General features: G+C 46.4%; 1 protein-coding gene across 1 annotated transcript in view; it reads left to right on the top strand.

Moving 5' to 3' along the window:
* B4GALNT2 (beta-1,4-N-acetyl-galactosaminyltransferase 2) overlaps positions 1-17,619 on the top strand; it is a 36,652-nt gene extending 19,033 nt beyond the window's left edge. Inside the window, exons 3-11 of the mRNA XM_048517823.1 lie at positions 1,704-1,850; positions 4,581-4,687; positions 5,561-5,598; positions 6,579-6,759; positions 9,740-9,826; positions 12,234-12,421; positions 14,555-14,695; positions 15,853-16,072; positions 17,061-17,619. Coding sequence (XP_048373780.1) covers positions 4,660-4,687; positions 5,561-5,598; positions 6,579-6,759; positions 9,740-9,826; positions 12,234-12,421; positions 14,555-14,695; positions 15,853-16,072; positions 17,061-17,272 — 1,095 coding nt within the window. The 5' untranslated portion in view covers positions 1,704-1,850; positions 4,581-4,659 and the 3' untranslated portion in view covers positions 17,273-17,619. The remainder of the gene's footprint in view (positions 1-1,703; positions 1,851-4,580; positions 4,688-5,560; positions 5,599-6,578; positions 6,760-9,739; positions 9,827-12,233; positions 12,422-14,554; positions 14,696-15,852; positions 16,073-17,060) is intronic.
* The last annotated feature ends 5,147 nt before the right edge of the window (positions 17,620-22,766 follow it).

The raw sequence follows: 22,766 nt of genomic DNA, 5'->3' as shown, positions 1-22,766 counted from the left end.
TGAACAGACAGAGAAATATGCAGTCAGTTTGATAAGAGCAAAAGTCTGCTGGAGCTGACCTTGGCGAGCCCCTGGTGGTAAGAGCTGCAGGAAATGAAACACAGAGCATCATTCCCATCCCCCCATAAGCCCAAAGTGTTAAGCAGCCCCAGCACCCCTAAAGCATCCTGACACCAGGACAACTTCTTTCTTTGATACCTGAAAAAATGGAGGGGTGTAAGCCCAATAATCTAACAAGGAAAACAAAACACTCTCCAATGGCCATGCCATTGCGCAAAGAGGCAGTGCGCAAAGAAAGCAGCTGTATAATCTAGCAAGGAAAACCAAACACTTTCCAATGCCCAATGTTGTGGTTCTACTATTAATTATATTGTGATGTAAAGTGCAACAATGTAATACAAATATGCAAACTCACAAACAGCCCACCCCCACCCGTAATATATACTATATCAGACATGGAGTGTCACCTGAACAAGAGTGCTTAGTATCGGTTTTAACAGGTATGATGATGTATGATATAGTATACATATCCATGTATGATATGGTACAGTGGTGGCGAACCTATGTCATGGGTGCCAGAGGTGGCACTCAGAGCCCTCTCTGTGGGCACACGCAAACAGAGCCCCCCCCCCCCCCACACACATCTAGGCTGGCCTGGGCTGCTGGGCTCGATTAAGACCTAGTTTTGGGGAAGCAGTATAGGTAACCCTGTTAAGTGCTGTTAAACCCCACTGATTTTCATGCGAAGAACTAAAGCACGATCCTTTACCTGGGAGTAAGCTCAGTTGCTGGCAATGGGGTTTGCTTCTGAGTAAGCCTTACCCTCCTAGGGTCGTGATTCACCCGTTGGAAGAGTTGCACGGTTGCTTCAAAGCAAAGCCACCGACTACCACCAAGCTTACTCCTGAGTAACGCACGCCTCAGAGCCAACCGTTTTTTCTAAACAAAAACTTCAATATTCAGGTTAAATTGCCATGTTGGCACTTTGTGATAAATAAGTGGGTTTTGGGTTGCAATACTGATATAGTATATATTGGCGGGTTTGAGCTGTTTTTGAGTTTGTATATTTGTATTACATTATTGCACTTTACATCACAATACAATTAATAGCATAACCACAACATTGGGCATTGGAAAGTGTTTGGTTTTCCTTGCTAGATTATACAGCTGCTTTCTTTGCGCATTGCCTCTCCAGTCCACACATATTGTTGGATTTTTCAGGGTGCGTAGGTACCGAGACAGTGTGAGTATGGCAACTATGCACACTGCCCTGTTCATGCAGCTTGGTGACAATGTGTGCTGGAAGGAGTGCATATAGCACACATGCCCAATATGCAAGGTTGGTAGCTCTCCGGGTACATTCAATTTTGATATTTAAAAAAGGACTAAGGCTCATTTCTGACTGAGATTCTTTGTGTGGGGGTGTTTGTCAACCTAGCTGTAAGCCATTTTATGTACATTTTGGCTTAAGTTGACTGGTAACTGCATCGGAATGTAGCCATGGTACTGAAAACTCTTAGGAACGCTTATGACAGAATGACAATATTGGGAAAATCTCATTTGTTTTTAAAAGGGAAAGGATAGAATGTTTTAAATAAGTAAAATGACATCTCATACATTGTACAAGCGCATGCCAAAATGTAAATATATCCTTTCATGCATTCCTGGGGTTTTTCCCCATATCATCCCCGCCCCTGTATTAGGCTTGGACCCAAAAAGAGTTAATGAATATTCTAACAAACAAAGGACCAATGACAGTCCTATCAGTTAGTTGGCTATATCGCTAGAGATCAAATTACCCTCTGTCACAAGAAACGACGAGAAAGAGGTGTTGAAGAGTATCAGAGAAGGTAAATGCAACTATCTGCATAGAATAGAGGCTGCATTGCCTAGGTGTCAGGGGGATGCGTATCTGAGTAAATGAGATGCATTCTTGAATTCATGTAACTACCATATATAACCAATCAATGCCTCTTTGATGTATGTAACCAGCCTGCTATACAATGATTTTTCCACCAGCTCACAAAACACCTCCCACCCCCAGCAAAACAGACATGGCTCTCTCCCCACCAACTCTCTTTCCTAATTTTGTCCTCACACCAACCCTATGAGGTAGGTTGTTAGCCTGAGAAACAATGCAAGCATGTAAATCTTTCACAAATCACCCCCAGCAAACATTTACCAAACAAACGTCAGCATCATCTCTCACAAAACACCTCCAGTGGAATCCACCCCCAAACAGCAACACTTTAAACTAAGGAGCCCAGATTCTTCTTTTAAATCCACCTTAAAGGGAGAATCTAGGGTCCCCAGTTAAAACAACATTGAAAGTGATGCTGTTTTGGGGTGGATTCTCCCCCACCCTGAAACAGCATCACTTTCAATGTTTAAGCTGGGGACCTCATATTCTCCCTTTAAGTCCATGCCAAAGCGGGTGGATTTAAAAGGAGAATCTGGGGAAATTGGGGGGGGGGGGTGCCTGCTGTCAGTGGTGCAATTGTTAAGTTAGCAACACCAAAATTTCAGGGTATCTTTAGGAGACTCTCCAGGTTTGGTGAAATTTGGTTCAGGGGGTTCAAAGTTATGGACCCTCATTGGAAACGATGGGGGATGGGGCACCCCTTTTGGGAGTCCATAACTTTGGACCCCCTGAACCAAACCACACCTAACTTTGGTGGCATCATCAGGAGGGTCTCCTGAAAAATCCCTGAAATTTTGGTGCTGCTAGCCTAAAAACTGCACCCCCTGCTGGCCGAAAACTGAAAAAACACTAAAAATACAAAAAAACCCACAAATGAACCTGAAACTTTTGCGCCCTCCACTGGGGGAGCGCCTGGGGACATTGGGTACCCCATGTTCCCTACGTAAATATGCCACTGTTGGCTGGCAACGCTTGTGTACTCCCACACTGTGGAAATACAAAATGCCAAAACAGATCTTTTTAAAATGTCTGCAGGATGTTTTATTTCTGTTGTATGGAATCCACCCTGTTAACTGGAAGCAGAGTAGTCCCAATCTACAAGAAAGGGGAGAAGCTTAATCCAGCAAATTATAGACCCATCAGTCTGTTGGACATATTTTGCAAACTATACCCACCAGGGCCGGAGCTAGGGGGAACTGTGCCCAGGACACACGTATGTGCTGCGCCCCTGCCTCACCCCCACCACACCCCCACCACACCCAGATCGCCCCAGCATGACCCTGGCGTGCGCGCCCCCCACCCTCTTGGCACTACACCACTGGTACCCACACTATCTTCCCACCAAACTCTCTCCAATCGCTCCTTAAGAAAGGCATTTACCAGCCTCCACTTTCAGTTTTTTCCTACTGAATATCTCCTTGGTAGATACCAAAAGGTCAGCTGGAAGACCTAGCCCAGTGGTGGCGAACCTTTGGCACTCCAGATGTTATGAACTACAATTCCCATCAGCCCCTGCCAGCATGGCCAATTGACCATGCTGGCAGGGGCTGATGGGAATTGTAGTCCATAACATCTGGAGTGCCAAATGTTCGCCACCACAGACCTAGCCCAATATATCTTACATTGCCCCCTCCATGATGACATTCAAGGTGAATACCTCCACCAAATTCTTTCTGAAATCAATGGCTCTGATGATGATAGGCTGTATTTTCTTTTGACAGATGTTTTCCCTAAGGTCATTGTTACAGTGGCTACTTGTACCTTTTTAGCCACTATTTTAAGGAGGAAATGAGTTGTAGATCAAAATGTTGAAACTTTGATGTGATGCTGGTATTTTATTGTTTTGTATTTCTATGCTGTTACAAATATTATCCTAGTGCACAGGTGTCAAACTCGCGGCCCTCCAGATGTTATGGAGCTCAGTTCCCATCATCCCCTGCCAGCATGATGCTGGCAGGGGATGATGGGAACTGTAGTCCATAACATCTGGAGGGCCGCGAGTTTGACACCTATGTCCTAGTATATCCATGGGACTTATGATGTATGCTATCTTTATCATTGTGATGGCGTATGGGCGATTTTGTACAACAATTGTGTAATGGGTTGCAGTCTTTTTAAAGGAACCTGTTTACCTTTTCCCCATTCACATGCATGCCCATGGAAACAATCTGGGTTTCCGTGCCTTTTGCACCTTCGCATGGAGACGGTTCTCTTTAAAAAATTTTTTTCCTGCAATACATGGGAAGGGAGGGAAATGAAGCGTCGCCTGCCAGGCTGTTCACGTGGCAGCAGCTTCAACCTGGGATTTTTCAAAAGGATCGTGGGTTTAGCCGTTTTCAAAAACCACGGCTTGAGGGAAATAAAACAGGGCACACTCGTCGGGGGAGGGGGCGTGACCTGTGCAAGTATCCCCTCTCAAACGGGTTAGATAGAATCCTGCCCCCCGCCATATTTGCTCTGTGTGGAATCGACCCATGACTGACAATAAATCACTACTACTACAGCCACCGTATAAAGAAGAATCATGTGTCCATTTTAAACAAAACAGGGTTATAAATGTGGGTTTTCTGGCCCTGTAAATGCTGTTGCACTTTTGGGGGTACGTGTGTGCTCGCTTCTGGTCTATTTGCTACCCCCCTCTCTCTCTGCTTTATTACAGATATCCCGCCTTGAAAAAAGACGCAGTTATTGCTGCACCAAACACACCTTTAAGCTACCCCATTTATGGCGCTGAGGTGATGCCGTTGCACACCATAGTAATTCCAGGTATGCTGAGCACCAAATAGGGGCTGGAAATGTTGTTCCTTTGTCTGGCCTGCCAGGTGGAAGTTGCCCCTGCCTGGACTAGTTAAATTCTTTGCTAGCTGCCACTATTCTCTGTTAGAAGAAGAGAAGAGGAATTTGGATTTATACCCCACCTTTCTCTCCTGTAAGGAGTCTCAAGGCAGCTTACAAACTTCTTTTCCCTTCCTCTCCCCATCACAGACACCTTGTTGTGAGGTAAATGGGGCAGAGAGTGAGGTCTGAAGAACTATAACTAGCCCAAGGTCACCCAGCCCACTTCATGTGTAGGAGCAGGGAAGCACATCCGGTTCACCAGATAAGAGTCTGTCACTCATCAGAACAGTGGGGAATCCAACCCGAATCTCCTGATTAGAGTCCACCTTATCTTAATCACACTGGCTCTTGGAAGAGCTTATGAACTTAAATAGCCCATGTTCTGGACAGTCACATGAGTGCCAGTATGGGTTATTAGGTAGAGTGTTGGCTTGGGTTCAAATCCCCATTCTGCCATGAATGGGGTTGCCAGCCTCCAGGTGGTAGCTGGAGATACCCTGGGATTACAGGCAACAGAAATCAGTTCACATGGAGGAAATGGCCAAGTTATTTTTCAGGCAGCCCTACTGTTTCCTGAATACAAAAACAACAACAACAACCCAGGGTTATTATCTCTTCCAAATTTTGAGGAAGTTTCTCTTAACAGACACAGTAACCAAAGACAGAAGGGAAAACTCCTGTCCTAGAGAGAAATAGGTTTGAATGCACTTTTCTTTCTTGCCTCAATTTTTAATCATCTCTGTCCTACGTTCTGTATTTACTAACTGCTCCATGTGGGGTTTGTTTGCTTTGTTCCAAAAGGGCTTGGTTTCCACGGAGAAAGGACAGAAAAACTCCAGGTAATGTATTTCACGAACACTTGGAAGGGCTTATTCCCACCCTGGGTTTCTAGACAATACAATGGAGTCACAGTAGGTGCTTCTGTGAAGGATCTGGGGTTTCACTTTGTATTTAACAAGCGTACAAAAGCAAGCACTCCCGAATGCCTGTTTGTTGGGTTAACAAAAACTGGGTGGTCCTCAAATGGACGTGCGGATGGTGGATGTGTAAAATTAGAGTTGCCATCTTCGTGGTGGTGCCATGAGATCTCTGGGAATGACAACTGATGTTTAGATGGCAAGTGCTCCCTGGAGAATGCTCAGGAGCAGCAGAAGGTGATCAGGAGCAGCAGCAGCAGCAGAAGGCCATTGCTTTCACATCCTGCAGGTGAGCTCCCAAAGGCACCTGGACTAGATGGACTCCAGCAGGCTCTTTCTTATGTTCTTAACAAAGTAGCTTTGCGGGTTGAACTCAAAGGCATTATACCCCATGGAACTCCCTCTGCAGGCTCCAGCTTCAAATCCCCATGAATGTCCCAACCCGGAGCTGGCAACATTATGTAAAATGAGCAGCTAATTGAAGCCAGCAAAAAAAAAAAAAATGTTTGGGTGCTTGTGATTAAAAAAATTCAGCTAGTTTTCCTGCTAGTGTGTTTTGTGGTTAAGAGCAGGTGGAAGATTCAAATGTTCTCTAACTGGTTTCTGAGCAGAGTGTCAAAACACTTTGATATCCTGAAACTGACGCTTTTCGGACACGCTCCTAACCATTCTGGCAGTTAATGTGGCAGTTAATTCAATACAGTGTTCAGTCTGAACAGGACTAATTTATTTATTCATTTTAAAAATCTAGGTCTGTCTTTCTCCCAAAGGAATGGGAGAAAGTAGCAAAGTGGTGATTTGTATTAAACGAATGTCAACAAATGTCTGCGCAATACTGTTTGCATGTAGTTTCGTTTTTAAGACACTGCTTCTAAGTCCCCCATCTCCTTTCCAAATCATAGGTGATTCTACGAGCCTCCTTTGGTACTTTGAACATGCTCGCTGATATATCAAAAGACGTGGTGCAAGGACAAGGGGGAAAAGAGCTAACCATCTCCACCTCCAGTGTGAAGCTACTAAATCACATACTGGAACATGTCACATACACCAGCACTGTATTTCTAGTCAATGCTGTAGACATGGGTGAGTTGAACTCTCAGAATCAGGGGCACCAACCTCCACATGGGACAAGGAAATCCCCCAGAATTACAGTTGAAAGCCAGGAAACAGATATCGACAGTGGCGCTGTGGTTAAGATAGGAGCAGCAGTGGTGTAGTGGTTAAGAGCAGGTGGTTAAGAGCTGTAGGAATTGGGTTTGATTCCCCTGCTCTGCCACCTGAGCTGTGGAGGCTTATCTATGGAATTCAAATTAGCCTGGGCACTCCCACACACACCAGCTGGGTGACCTTGGGCTAGTCACAGTTCTTCTGAGCTCTCTCAGGTTGATTCCGCAGTTACGTTATTGACCTAAGTTCGAGCTGTGTTCGACCTAAGTGCTCCGCACAACCACTGGGATCGACGTGGTTTTGTACCAGCTTCATCCCATGTAACGGTCAAATTTCTGACTCCAGTTGGGAACTACTACTTTTTCAGAGAACCACGCTCGAACTCAGCTCGATTCCAGTAAAGTGCGGAATCTCTGGTGCCAGGAGTCCCCCATTCAGCCAATCACAGCTGAGTGTTTCGGGCATGCGGACAGCTGGCCAATCAAAAGCGCCGCCGTCCACCTCCATTCCTGCTTGGCGGTTTTTTTTTATAATGTGTGTGGGGATAGACGGAACATGGCGATGGGAGCAGTATGTCAATCGGAACGGATCAGTGAAGAGGCACAGGATGATTCCGCCCTCCATGCCTCAAGTTCGGTTGCAGTGGGGAACAACAATGGCTTCGACCTAGGTTAGTACCCTTCTCAGGGAACTGGGTTGAACCTATTTTACTCATGTGCGGAATCGCCCTTAGTCCCACCAACCTCACAGGGTGCTTGTTGTGAGGGAGGGAGGGAAAGGAGATTGTAAGCCCTTTTGAGTCAACTTGCAAGAGAGAAAAGGGGGATATAAATCCAAACTCTTCTTCTTCTTCAATTCTCCTGGAGAAGATGGCTGCTTAAGAGGGTAGACTGTATGGTGTTATATCTGGCTGAGGTCTCTTCCTACAGTCAGTGCTACTGGACAAACCTTCTAACTGCTGCATCAGGTTTGAGAACCAGCATGGTGTAGTGGTTAAAAACATGACCCGCCAAAATGGCATCCAGGGCTCCAGCTCTCTGCGCCCCGCTGCTCCACAAGAAGTGACCTTGGACTGCTCACAGTAGGGGAATAACTGCAGCAGTGGCGTAATAGTTAAGAGCAGGTGCACTCTAATCTGGAGGAACCATATTTGATTCCACAACTTGAGCTGTGGAGGCTTATCTGGAGAACTAGGTTAGTCTGTGCACTCCAGCACATGCCAGCTGGGTGACCTTGGGCTAGTCCCAGTTCTTTGGAGCTCTCTCCGCCCCACCTACCTCATAGGGTGTGTGTTGTGAGGGGGAAAGGGAATGGAGTTTGTAAGCCGCTTTGAGTCTCCTTGCAGGAGAGAAAGGGAGGATATAAATCCAAAATGTTCTTCTTCTTCTAAAATGGCTCACCCTACCCTGAGTGCCACTTCAGTAGGTCTCACCAGGGTCTCATTGCCAGCCACAAACCCCCAAACTCCACATGGAGTTTGAGAGCAGGGACCTAGTTGAATTCTGAGTCTGGAGTGGGGCAGCCCTGAGCTTGACTTGGCCATGTCCAGCTTTAAATTGCAGGCTTCCAAGCCATGCTAAGGCCAGGATCTAACTGAACAATCAGGATGACCAGCTCCAGATTTATTCTGTTGACTCCATCTCCCCCCCACCCCACCCCACCCCACAAAGCTCCACGTTCAGCCAGGAAGCCTGAAGTTTAAAGACGGATCCGACCTAGCTGATCCCAGCATCAAATAGACCTGCCTTGCTGGCCAGCTCAGCATCCGACTGCGCCCCTGCTCCTAAATTCCATGGGAAGTTCAGGCAGGGGCACAGTTGCAAAGGGTGGTTGCTTGGCAACCCCCCCCCCCCACATGACCTGCTGAAGTGGTGCCTGGGGCTCCAGACCCCTCATTATACTACTGAGTCACAGTTCTCTCAGAACTCTCTCAGCTGCACCTACCTCACAAGGTCTCTGTTGTGGGAAGGGGATGAGAAGGTAATTGTAAGCTGCTTTGAGACTCCTTAAGGTAGAGGAAAAGTGGTTGTAAAATTGTTCTTCAAATACAATTGTTCTTCAAATACAGAAGTCCCTAACCATTGGGAGGGCTTTTGAAATGTTGAAAAAGGGCAGCAAATGCCAATTCAAAAACATCTGTCACAAGGGTGGACCAATTACTAACTGGCTGCCACTGAGGCTAAGTCCAATCACAAAATGTTGGGCTTATTTCTGCAGGCATCACCGGAACTAGCATGTGTATATGGTGTGAATTGATTTTTTAAAAAGAGCAAAATGTTACCCTCCATGTAAGCTATGTATGGTTTCTGCATGACCACTCATATAGCATTGCAGTCAGTTTTCTGAACAATGTTGGTCAGTTTGCCAGCGAGGTGTAGTGGTTAAGAGCAGGTGCACTCTAATCTGGAGAACTGGATTTGATTCCCCACTCTGCCACTTGAGCTGTATAGGCTTATGTGGTGAACCAGATTAGCTTGTGCACTCCAACGCATGCCAGCTGGGTGAACTTGGGCTAGTCCCAGCTCTTCAGAGCTCTCTCAGCCCCACCTACCTCACAGGGTGTTTGTTGTGGGGGAGGGAAAGGAGATTGTCAGCCCCTTTGAGTCTCCTTACAGGAGAGAAAGGGGGGGATATAAATCCAAACTCTTCTTCTTTGATTCAATGGTATGCTCTGAAGCACAGGTAGCATCCATTCAGTGGAGACTGATGTTCAGGAGGAACCATATTCCAAATTTCTTATGGAACCTAAACCCTTTATTGCCTCTTCCTCTGCTATTCTGCCTTCAACACATGTCCTGAACCATGGCACCACAGCTCCTTCCAACAGGTTAAAAGTTTGTCCATGGACCATTTGAGCAATCAGTCCCTAATCAATTGCCTCTCAATTGCTTTCTAGTGAGCTTTGAAATGGGGTCATACTGTGTTAAGTTTCCTGTGACCATCCGACTGCTTCCTCTTCCCATTCTCTTTGACCCAGGACCAGGTGAGCAATCCTATATAGTGTGGCCAAGTAGTGCCATAGATGTGTGCCAATTCAAATATTACAGAGCACGTAAGTTGTGTTGTGGATTCTCAGTTCATACATGTCTGGTGCCCTGTTTGGATCAGGACCACAGTGCATACAAAAAAGGAGATGTAGGCCCATTATGGAACACTTACCTCAGGACTCTTCACTGCACAGTGGGCTTGTAGTGGGGTATCCTTGCATTTCTCTGTTTACACACAAGGAGGCAGCCCACGGAGTCAGCTTGCAGCCTGCTCGGCCTCTGTTTCTCCCAGTTCTCTTAATTCCACCCATCAATAGCCTTAAATACATAGATGTCATCGCACTCAGTAGTCCCAAGACTAGAACTGATATTCTCTCCCCCTCTGCACTCTCTTTCTGTCTCTCTTTCTGTCACTCTCTTGCTGTCACGAGAGAAGAGAGAGACTTATTTTAAAATAGAAGCTAGTTGTGCTAGAAGTGGTGTTGCTTGCCACAGACAGAATAGAAAGTGAAAGTGGGGCTCCAGAAAATAGGTCCATACAAGAAACCTTGCTGCGACAAACATTTGCCCCCATCACATGCCAGATACCTTGTGCATAATCAGCCATAGCCTTCCTCCTTCATCATTTTCCTTACATGACATAGTCCTGGAGGGATGCCATTTGAGGAAACCCAGTTCTCTGCAATACTTGTGGGTTTCCCTAACAGGCACCCCCTACTGCTCTGACACTAGCCCTTTGATGTGTAGATTGATACTCTCAGGGAGCTTCCTTTCTTCTTGCTTCTCCTTCACTTTCCACCATTCTTTCACACACCCTCCATCTCGTACCACATGTGGAGAGAGATGCACACAGCTAGCTAGATTAGAATAGAGGCCCTCTCTCTCCATTCTTCTATCCAGAATGGACTTCACTAATAAAGACTCCTTATTAGTTAGAAACTATGAATTGGCTCCAAAAGGCTTTCATTGCAAGCCCACACACATGGGTGAATGTCACTGTGTTTACCTCAGTACACTCTGCTTCTAATGCAAGAGGATCTCTTACCAGAGAGAATTACCAACAGGAAGTAAGCACAAATCTACATGTCAAAGCAGATATTCACTTCTTTCTGTTCTTGGAATGAAACCTCTGAAGAAAGGCGATATAGCATTAAACAGTATAAGAACATAAGAAGAACATAAGAACAAGCCAGCTGGATCAGACCAAAGTCCATCTAGTCCAGCTCTCTGCTACTCGCAGTGGCCCACCAGGTGCCTTTGGGAGCTCACATGTCAGGGTCAGGAGCCTGTGAACGCAATGGCCTTGTAGCGGCATTGTTGCAATTCCGATCACCCTTGGTCTGCTAAGGCATTTGCAATCTGAGATCCAAAGGAGGATCAAGATTGAGGTAGCCATAAATCGACTTCTCCTCCATAAATCTGTCCAAGCCCCTTTACTAAAGCTATCCAGGTTAGTGGCCATCACCACCTCCTGTGGCAGCATATTCCAAACACCAATCACACGTTGCGTGAAGAAGTGTTTCCTTTTATTAGTCCTAATTCTTCCCCCCAGCATTTTCAATGAATGCTCCCTGGTTCTAGTATTGTGAGAAAGTATTGTGAGAAATTTTTCTCTCTGTCAACATTTTCTACTCCATCCTGATGTCTCTGTGTTAAATGCGCCATATTGAGGGAATCCAGTATTGTTGGTAGCTCTGTGCTGTAGACTGAGGGTAGACAAACTTTTTTGGGTACAACTGCTGAAAAAAAATACATCTGCCTACCCATGAAGATGTTGCTATGGCAGCAAAGGTGATGCTATGGCAGCAAAGGTGGAGGTAAATATGGGATGTGTTTGACCAGGCATATTAGGAACTAGTCAATGCTGTCTCCTCTTGGTCATGTGGGTGGAGAACCAGCCCCATGTGCTGAGCAAAATCATAGAACTATAGAGATGGGAGATATCCCACAGGCCATCAAGTCCAACCCCCTGCAATGCAAGAACACACAATCAAAGCACTCCTGACAGGTGGCCATCCAGCCTCTCTTCAAAAACCTCCAAAGAAGGAGACTCCACCACACTCCGAGGCAGTGCATTCCACTGTCAAACAGCCCCGACTGTCAGGAAGTTTTTCCTGATATTTTGGCGGAATCTCTTTTCCTTCACCTTGAACCCATCACTCCAGGTCCTAGTCTCTGGAGCAGCAGAAAACAAGCTTGCTCCCTCACCAACAAAATTGCCATGTCTCACTGTTTGGCATGTGTTACCTACTCCTGCTCCAGACTGTGAGCAAATGAACCTTTTCCAACTATTGCTGTGCTTGCGATTAATCTAAGACTCTCATAGAGCACAGGTAAAAGAAACAGACCTGCACCGGTTTTGGGCGGCACTCCACTTCAGCTCCGATTCTTTTTCTGCTGCAGATAACAGCATCCGGAATCTTGTGACCGTAACCACCAAGACTTTCTTGCGGTACCACAAGCTGCGGATCCTCCTTAAAAGCCTAAGACAGTTTTACCCGGACGTCAAGGTGATTGTGGCAGATGACAGCGAGCATCCAGAGAAGATCGAAGAGCCGAATGTCGAGCAGTACATCATGCCCTTTGGAAAGGTACCAGACAGTGGCGCTTCTCTTTTTATAACCAATCACCTGTAGGATTTCTGGGGTCCTGCTGAAGTGAGTATTCCTGGGCTTTCAGATATGAAAAAAAGAAGAGTTTGGATTTATACCCCACCTTTCTGTCCTGTAAGGAGACTCAAGGTGGCTTACAAGCTCCTTTCCCTTCCTCTCCCCACAACAGATACCTTGTGAGGCAGGTGGGGCTAAGAGAGTTCCAAAGAACTGTGACTAGCCCAAGGTCACCTAGCAGGAATGTAGGAGTGCGGAAACACATCTGGTTCACCAGATAAGCCTCTGCCACTCAGGTAGAGGAGTGGGGAATCAAACCCAGTTCTCCAGATTCGACTCCACCTGCTCTTAACCAGTACACCATGCTGGCTCTATATCTCTGCAGCAAAAGTTTGCTTGATGGGCTGCAGTTCATGACTAACTTGGAATCCTCGGGGTGGATCCTCTCAACTGGTTCCACTTTTCATACCCATGGCTTGGGTCCTTGTGGGTTTGTATGGGTGTGGCATGTTTGTGTGCATGTAAGCATCTTCTTTGGTGCCCCAACCCAAGTTAAATCCAGCTTCTCAGGCCACCAGTGACTTGGGGGACAACAGTAACTTTAGCCTTTCCCAGGTGTGTGTGTCTTTAGCGTGAGTGAGGGTCAGGCATGCAGAAAGGAGTTGATTCACAGTCAGCCTGGTATAGCGGTTAAGAGCAGGTGGATTCTAATCTGGAGAACCGGGTTTGATTTCCACTCCTCCACCTGAGTGGTGGAAGCTTATCTAGTTAACCAGATGTGTTTCTGCATGCCTACATTCCTGCTGGGTGACCTTGGGCAAGTCACAGTTCTCTCCGAACTCTCTCAGCCCCACCTACCTCACAAGGTGTCTGTCATGGGGAGAGGAAGGGAAAGGAGCTTGTAAGCCACTTTGAGTCTCCTTACAGGAGAGAAAGGTGGGGGATAAATCCAAAATCATCTTCTTCTTTTCTCTTAACAGGAAAGCTTTATTCAACTCATTGCCCCATATTGCCCCAGTAGGCCCCTCCACTCCTCGGAGGAGGACCTACTCGTGATCACTGGCCCAAAAATGATCAGACTGGCCTGGACGAGGGGCAGGGCCTTTTCAGCCCTGGCCCCTACCTGGTGGAACAGGCTCCCTAGGGAGATCAGGGCCCTGTGGGACTTACAGAGTTTCTGCAGGGCCTGCAAGACGGACCTGTTCCACCAGGCGTTTGGCCAGCCTGGTTAAAAATACATCTACCATGTCATCTGGCCTCCCGTGGGCACAAGGGGGGGGGGGGGGAGTTAGCCAGACGCCATCCACATTTTAAAATGGGTTCTGTTTTTATGTAACTAATATTTAAATTATGTTTTAATGTATGTTTTAACCTTGTTGTAAACCGCCCTGAGCCCCCAGGGGGAGGGCGGTATATAAAATTAATAAATGAAATGAAATGAAGAAATGACTATCACGCCAAGATAATCCTTCCTCAGATCTCCATGGAGTAAAGGCAAATGCTGCCTCCTCCTGCTCCATGCAGGAGAATCCAATTTCTAGCATCTGAGCCACTGCTAACAGATGTTTCCAACCTTTAAGACTATATGGACTCACTCTGGGTGTGTCAATAGCTCTTACTCGATTGCCGTCTAGGAGGCTTGTTTCCAGAGCAGTGCCCAGTGGACGGGGGGGCTTCCAAGTGAGGGAAGAGCTCCATAGCAAAAGCATACCACCAAGGCAGTTGTTTCAGTTGCTCCTGCTACTGGATGCTCACCACATGGCAACAAAGGACGGAGCCTTTTTTTCCCCTGGTGGCCTCAAGAGGGCATGTCTTTCCTGTGACAACTGATTGGCTTCCTCCCTTATGGCTGTCAAGAAAGCGGCTAAAATTTATTTCATGACCCTGTTTGCTTTTTTAAAGTTAAGTTGCTACCTTTGCAGTAGTTAAACTGGTGTGTGTGTGTGTGTGTGTGTTTAATTCTGCATAGCATTGTAGGTAGAAGTTTAAGGTTTTTGCATTGCTATGAGCTACCGTGTGGAGGGAAAGGGGAACTTGCCAAAAGACAAGAAACATTTGTCCCGTTGCCTTATTTTTGCTTCCTCTGCCCCTTCCTGCTTTGTTTCATCTCATTAGGGTTGGTTTGCAGGGAGGAACCTCGCTATATCTCAGGTGACAACCAAATACTACCTCTGGGTGGACGATGATTTCCTGTTCACTGAAAACACCAAGCTTGAGAAACTGGTCAACGTATTGGAGAACACCAATTTGGACATGGTATGAAATGTAGGCAATAGCCATGGCTCGGGGTTTCTGACAGGCCTGAAGAAAAAGCGTTCTGCCCCTTTAATTATGTTTGTTTGTTTATGTGTCTTCCCAATGGTGATCCAAAGCAGAAGGAAGGAAGGAAGGAAGGAAGGAAGGAAGGAAGGAAGGAAGGAAGGAAGGAAGGAAGGAAGGAAGGAAGGAAGGAAGGAAGGAAGGAAGGAAGGAAGGAAGGAAGGAAGGAAGGAAGGAAGGAAGGAAGGAAGGAAGGAAGGAAGGAAGGAAGGAAGGAAGGAAGGAAGGAAGGCTGACTGTACTCAAGTTTTTCTTCTTGGGATCTTTTCATTTCTTTTTTTCCAGTGGTCTGTTTAGTCCAGCATCCTGTTCCACACAGTGGCCAACCAGTCTTCTGGAGGCCCACCAACAGGGCATAGATACTGAAGTCTTCCCCTGATGTCGTTTGCTGGCATTGATAAATAGAGGTTTGCTGCCTCTGAAAGTGGGCATTCCCTTTAAGCACCATGGCCAGCAGCCACTGATAGACCTAAACTCCATGAATCTGTCTGACCTCTTTTAAAGCCTATGGCCCTTACTATATCCTCTGGCGAAGAATTCCCCATCTTAATTACTCACTGTGTAAAGCAGTATTTTCTTTTGCCTGCCCTGAAACTTCTGCCTATCAGCTTTATCGGTTGCCCTCAAATTCTAGTATTTTGGAAGAGGGAGAAAAAGTAATTTTTGTCAGCCCTTTCCCCCCATGCATAATGTCAGAAACCTGAATCATGTTCCCCCTTTCCCAGTTATCTCCTTTCTCAACTGAAAAGTCCCAGACTGTTCAGCCTTTCCTCATAGGGAAGATGTTTCACATGCACACATCCCAATCATTTTGGAAGGAGTTCCTCCTGTTTCAAGTCATTTGCCGCCATTCAGTACAGAATGAGGTATGCTTTATTGTTGAAATAAATGGATTTTGGCATGCTTAATTCTCTGCTCAAACGTGACTTCTCTTTCTTTTTGCACTAGTAGAAAAGCTGGCTGGATCCAACTCACTGAATGTTCCCGGTATCCTCAAAGTACTAAACACGCTGATCCCAATTGAGACAGGATTCCTAAAATCAAGCTACATAACAAGGTTGGATAGTACTAACCCAGCCCAATCTTCCTTACAGGTTGGAGGCAGTGTGAATGGGAATGACTTCAAGTTTAAGATTTTCTATGAGGAAGGAGAAGACGGCAGCTGTCTACATATCAGAAATGGTTACTATCATCCCTTGGAAGGCTTTCCCAACTGCGTGGTCACCAGCGGAGTGGTCAACTTCTTCCTTGCCCGTACAGAGGAAAGCAGGCGTGTTGGTTTTGACCCAAAGCTGCAGAGGGTGGCCCACTCAGGTAAATCTCTTTATGCTCCCCCTCCCCCCCATTTTTTTGGTACTGGGGTAGTCTATCAATACCTTCTGGAAGCAGGATTCTATGTTCCACAAGACTCCAAAATCCTGAACACTGCTACTTTTGAAAGCTGAATGCTGCTTGCTGACCCTTATGGTTGTAGAGGAGTGAAGTTGTCCATGTGGGCAATTCTTGGATTTCTTAAGGTATCCATTTCCCAAATAACAACACCAACTTTCTAAGCAAGCAAGTCTCCTCAAATGTTAGATGTAAGTTTCAGCTGGCAGTGGTGATTTTTTGGTCACGTCTCGAGCGTGAAGGATGAGTTCCCTCATTTTCTATTTTAAAAGGTCCATTAGGTCCATTAGTTTAGAATTTTCTTGACATGTATTTAAATTAAGCGGGGGGGGGGGGTCAAGTCCAAGTGTATTGTTCAAATTTAGAACCTCAAATATCCTCCTTAGACCTTCTGAGAATTCCTTCAAGTTGTCACATTATTTCTACATTCAGCTGTTCCAAAAAATTATATTGCCCAGTAAACAAAAAATCAGGGTATTGCCGAAGTCTTTCACGGCCGGACTCAACTGGTTGTTGTGGGCTTTCCAGGCTGTGTGGCCGTGGTCTGGTAGATCTTATTCCTAATGTTTCGCCTGCATCTGTGGCTGGCGTCTTCAGAGGTGTATCACAGAGAGAAGTGTGTTACACACTGTGTCTGGACTCTCTGTGATACACCTCTGAAGATGCCAGCCACAGATGCAGGCGAAACGTTAGGAACAAGATCTACCAGACCATGGCCACACAACCCGGAAAACCCACAACAATAAATCCAGTGTTTTGTCCCCGTTATCGCTGCTCACCAGTTCCACAAAATTTGTATGCCAGGTCTGTCAGCATATTTGCCGGCTAAACTTCCAACAGTTCTGGTCTCTGTTAATTGGTTCCATTGTTGGCTGACTGGTTTTTCTTTCCTTCCTCAAAACCTCCCTTCCAGAGTTTTTTATGGATGGACTAGGAAACCTACAGATTGGTTCCTGCAATGATGTTACTATAGCTCATCAGAGCCGGGACCCTGCCTCTGACCCTCAGTTGGCTGCTGTGGAGGAGAATTACAGCAAATTCCGAATCAATACGCAGGAACAGATCCGGTTTAAATTGTCTCTACACTACTTTAAAAACAGGTTAAAATGCTTCACGAAGGCATGATAAGCACCATGCAGCTCAGTTGCTCCTGAGTCTGTAGAGGTAATGTGGGTCAATGGGTCAAGATGACAGGTCCAGTGAATCTTCGCTAATTTAGATGTTGGGGGTCTGCATAAGAACATGGGCTGAGAAATCTCTTTGGCTCTTGGCAGTGGGGCTCATGGCGGAAAACCTTGCAGTGACTTTACGCCCTTAACTGGAGTTCGTAAAATTAACCCAATTAGGAAGGGGAAAACAGGAGAAGGCGACACCCAAGCCCAGAAGCAAATTGAAGACCAACAACATTTCTAGGTTAGGAGAAGAGGAGTTTGGATTTATATCCCCACTTTCTCTCCTGTAAGGAGACTCAAAGGGGCTTACAATCTCCTTTCCCTTCTCCCCTTCCCTGTGAGGTGGGTGGGGCTGAGAGAGCTCCAAAGAACTGTGACTAGCCCAAGGTCAGCCAGCTGGCGTGTTTTGGAATGCACAAGCTAATCTGGTTCACCAGATAAGCCTCCACATCTCAAGAGGAGAGCGGGGAATCAAACCCGGTTCTCCAGATTAGAGTGCCCCTCTCTTAACCACTGCAACTCGCTAGCTCTCAAGCTTTTGAGACGCAAAGCTCCCTTTGTCAGACACAAGCGGATTTGAGAAAAGGGGTTTCGACTCTCAAATGCTCCTACCCTAGAAATCTTGAATTTGCTACTGGACTCAAACCTTGATCTACTACAGACCAACCCAGCTACCCATCTGACGCAATGTGGGGGTGGGAATATTGTGAAGATTGTAATGAATCAGTGCAATCCTTCCCAGAGTTACAATTTATAAAGCCCATGGTGCAGATTTAGAAGGGTGTAAAGCTGCTTAGGAGGACATGGGTGCTGGGTCAGATGCACAAAATGCTCACATTTAATATAAGGCAGCCCTATATGTTCGCATGAGCTCCTGCCACGTGTAATAAGATGCCTCCTTCAATCTGTTCTCCATGCTTTGCCCTTCCTCCACATTTCTCATGTCAGGTGGAGATGTAGCCACATATCCCTTGTGAGAGCCAGCATGGTGTAGTGGTTAAGAGCAGTGGATTCCCCACTCCTCCACATGAAGCCTGCTGGGTGACCTTGGGCCAGTCACAGTTCTCTCAGAACTCTTAGACCAGGCAGGGACAGGCAATGATAAACCACCTCAGAATATGTCTTGCCTTGAAAACCTTACAGGGTGGCCATAAGCCAGCTGTGACCCTGGGCCAGTCACAGTTCTCTCAGAACTCTTAGACCAGGCAGGGACAGGCAATGATAAACCACCTCAGAATGTGTCTTGCCTTGAACACCCTATGAGGTGGCCATAGGTCATCTGTGACTTAATGGCACCTATACAAAGGCACCCCCTGGCTGAGAACTGTACTTCATTGCCGTGTCTCCTGTGAAGTCCCACATCCTAGCTGAGAACAGATTTTTGAGCCTCTAGAAGACACCGAGAGCTAAGAGAGTTTTCTCCTGCCTCCATCTCAAGCCAGGAGCCCAGTCGCTTTCCCTTGCAAACGGTCACGTGACAGAGGCAGGGCAAGCAGCCCACCCCAAGTTTGAGTGGTGAACTTCGGCCATTTTGAAATGCTGCAGGATTGCCCCACCCTGCACGGTGGGACCACCCAATCCTGTTCCGCACCACATGCCTTTTCAAGGGCCAGAAGTCTGTTTCAAAACTTGAAAAGGCATGAGGGGACCCTAAGATTGTAGGGTGCGGCCACGGTGTGGCTCTGCTGCCTTTTAAAACGTCCAAGTTGGCCTGCAAAATGGCGTTGCCAACCATGAGTCGGACCCATGAGCCCCATCACTTCTAGTTTGGCCATGAGCCGTTCTTGAAGGCAGTGTCGTCACTCAAAATTTTAAGCTTTTTTTCCTTGCTGCCAAGTCACAGCTGACATACGGCGACTGAACTGGGTTTTTAAGACAAGAGACGTTCAGAGGTGCTTTGCCGTTGCCTGCCTCTGCATCATCACACTGGTATCTTCTCCCATCCATATACAACCCTGCTTAGCTTCTGAGATCTGAAGAAATCAGGCTAGCTTGAGTAAATCAAGCCAGGCCTTTAGGCCTCAAAAAACCCTCCCTGTTCTGTTTCCGGAAACTTCCCTTTGTTCGCAAGGTTCAGGTTTGGCCCATGAAGGTACTGATTGATTCCAGCCCATCTGAGATATCTGTGCCTTGGAGGTTAACCCCCTTCCAGTTACTAGTAACATGCAGCCAAGATGATGCAAGCAGAGATATGCCCTTCAAAACCCACTGACTTCCGTGAAAAGGAAATGCTGTAACTCTGCCTAGAACTGCACTAAATGATGGTGTCCCGAGGATGAGGAAGACTGAATCTAGCACTTTGCTCATGCGCACCCCGCCTCCCAAACAGGGGCAGGTGCATACAATGCTTGCTGTTTGATTGGGTGATTATTCTGGATTTGTACTGTGTTTTTTTCAAATGGTTTCAATAAAAAACAAATGCACTATATTGCTTGATATCTCACAGAGGCAGGCTGGTAAAAGAATGTTGGAGCGGGATTTCTTCTTTTGGTTGGCTGGACAGGCAAGAACCTGCAGGTCCGCATTGGATCTCAGTCAAGTTAGGAACATTCATGTAGCATCTCCAATTGCAAGGAAGCCATGGTAGGTGATATGAGTGACATCAGACAGAGACCCCTGGAGAGCTGTGGCCACTGTGTGTTGATGATATTGACCTTGACAGACCAAGGAGCTGACTCAGTATAAGACTCAGTCTTATACTTGGTAGGTAGGAGCCATGGAATACTGGTACCAGTGTAGGTAGGAGCCATGGTACGCTGGTAGAGCAGTGGTCCTACATGCAAGAGGTTCCCGGTTCAATCCCCAGCAGTTACAGTTAAAAGAATCTGGTGATGTGATAGGGTGATAGGCCTCTGTCTGAAACCTTAAAGGGCCAAAGTAGTCAGCTCACACTGCATTGGGAGCACAGGCAACTGCTTCTACCTGCTCATTATGAAAATGTGGCTGATTAAAACTATGCACACATTCTGTTTCAATCCAGGATTTAAAAAAAACCCACCTCCCACCTATTTCTCCTTCTCCCAGAAGAAGAATTTGGATTTATACCCCCCTTTCTCTCCTGTAAGGAGACTCGAAGGGCTTACAATCTCCTTTCCCTTCTCCCCTCACAACGAACAACCTGTGAGGTGGGTGGGGCTGAGAGAGCTCCGAAGAACTGTGACTAGCCCAAGGTCAGCCAGCTGGCATGTGTTGGAGTGCACAGGCTAATCTGGTTCCCCAGATAAGCCTCCACAGCTCGAGTGGCAGAGCGGGTAATCAAACCCAGTTCTCCAGATTATAGTGCACCTGCTCTTAACCACTGCTCTTAACTCCCAGGCAGCTGGCCTCAATTTCCTCTTTCCATCCGATTGTTTTTGGATATGGCAAGCTTCAATAAGGTCTCTATTATGGGCGAATTCATGGTTGGACACTTGAATACGTGCACCTGGTTTTCCAAAAGCTGGAGCTGAGTCAGAAGACGATGAGGAGTGTTTTCATGTAGCTGTTGAGAGACAAACCAGAACACAAAGGTGTTTTTCCCCTCCTTTTATTTTTTAAAAAACGTAACAGTGGAGTCAAAGCAGTTTGTGGCGGTAACCAAGCTGGAAGTAAAAATGGAGCCGACGGCCCATCCATAATTGCAACTTTTGAACCTGAGCCAACTAACCTGCCCGATGCAAAAATACAAAGAGGGGAGTCAAAGAACAAGGATGTAGAAAGGGAAGATAATTAAAAATACAGTCAACCAAAGGAAGGAAACAGCTGCTAACAGAGTACAACCGTTCAAGGACAAGGTTTGAACACACAGTGATTTTAAAGGACTTGGAAGACCGGGGGGGAAAGAGAGAAACATGTTTGTGAAGTCAGTATAATAATGCACAGCAGAGACCTTCCCAAATCCACAACAGGCCTTGTGGATCATTATCAGATCCCTCAGACAGTAACAATTGATTGCCGTGACAGAAAATAATCAGCACCCACACCCAAGTAGCAAATGTATTCCACTCCAAGAAATGGGAAGAACGCAGAGGTGGGATCCAACCAGTTCTCACCACTTCTCTAGAAGTGGTTACTAATTTTTTTCTGAGTGCCGAGAAGGGGTTACTAAAGCAACCTCCCTGCCCAATAGGGACTGGAGGTGTGTGTGTGCGGCGGCACCACTGTTTGAATCCCACCACCATCGGAACCTGTTATTACAATTTTTGGATCCCACCACTGGAAGAACATCTGGCTGTTTCTTCCTTACCTGACAGAACTGTAGAGGACAGAGAAAAATTGGAGACATTCACTGAGGATAAGGCCTACTAAATTGGACCTCCATGTTCACAGGTGGCCTACCTGCCTGTTGGAAGATGAACAAAATGGGATGGCAGGTTCCTTTATCCTTCCGACAGACATCTAGCTGATTACTGTTGGAAGCAGAAGGCTTCGAGTAGACAGATCTCCATCTGACCCAGCAAAGTGGTTCATCTATCCTCAGAATTCTCCCCCCTTGCTCAAGTGAATGTTGATAAACTTGAGCGCCGTCAAGGTTATAGGTATTTTAATGTAATGTGGAAGTTTGGTACCCTTGCACGAGGGATGTAAGAGAAGAGATTTCACACTTGTGGGGTCTAAGGCACAATTCAATCAATCGCTGGTAAGCAGCTATCTAAAACCTGTTTGAATTTAACACTTAAGAAAATGAGTCCTGATGGTAGATTTGAAGGGGAAGAAAGGAAACAAATACGGGAGGTTTTTTTTTTAAGTAAGTCATAAAAGGGGGAGAGAGTATGGCTGAGGTTTGGGGGCTCTTACAAACTAACACGTTTTAAAATCAGGTCGGCCAACTTGTAGAGGAGGCGTAGATACCGGCTCTGAGGAACAAGGACTCTACGAAAGGTTTAATGATTGCCCCAATTCAAAGTACCGGTAACTCCCTCGCCAAAGCGGAGTGAGGTAATGAAGACACTTTTGCTCTGCTATGTCAGACTGGAAGCACTAAGACGAGAGATGTTTAGATCCAGGAAACACAGAAACCTGCAGAAACTGGGTTCCCACTAACAGTGGCACAGGATATGCACCACGCACCACATGCGTGGGAGACCCACCTCTAGCCATTAGCTGAGCTGTGTAGCCACTCTACGATCCCTGTGTGCAACAAATCTCTTGGAGGCTGCAGCTGTGGACCTGCACCTGTTTGCTGCTCCCATGAGTCTTTGGATTGGGACCTGCAGCTCACCTGGTGATTTCCTGGTTAACAGATCTGGTTTCCAAGCCGAACCACGAGCCACGCCAGCTACGCTGTTTGGGTAGCTCATAATCTCATAATACTCTGCCGTTTACCAAACCTGCTTTAAAATACAAAGAGAGCCCTTAATTTCTAGGGTTTGATTTTTTTTTTTAGCAGAACAATATTTCTTTGGAAAAAAAGAGTATTTTTCTCCCTACACTACACAGCATTGTGGGATAATCACTACCTATTTATT

The sequence above is a fragment of the Sphaerodactylus townsendi genome, linkage group LG15, assembly GCF_021028975.2.
Source record: "Sphaerodactylus townsendi isolate TG3544 linkage group LG15, MPM_Stown_v2.3, whole genome shotgun sequence".
NCBI classification, from domain to species: Eukaryota; Metazoa; Chordata; class Lepidosauria; order Squamata; family Sphaerodactylidae; genus Sphaerodactylus; species Sphaerodactylus townsendi.
Note: the sequence above shows the minus strand (reverse complement) of the source record. Positions and strands in the feature narration are given on the sequence as shown.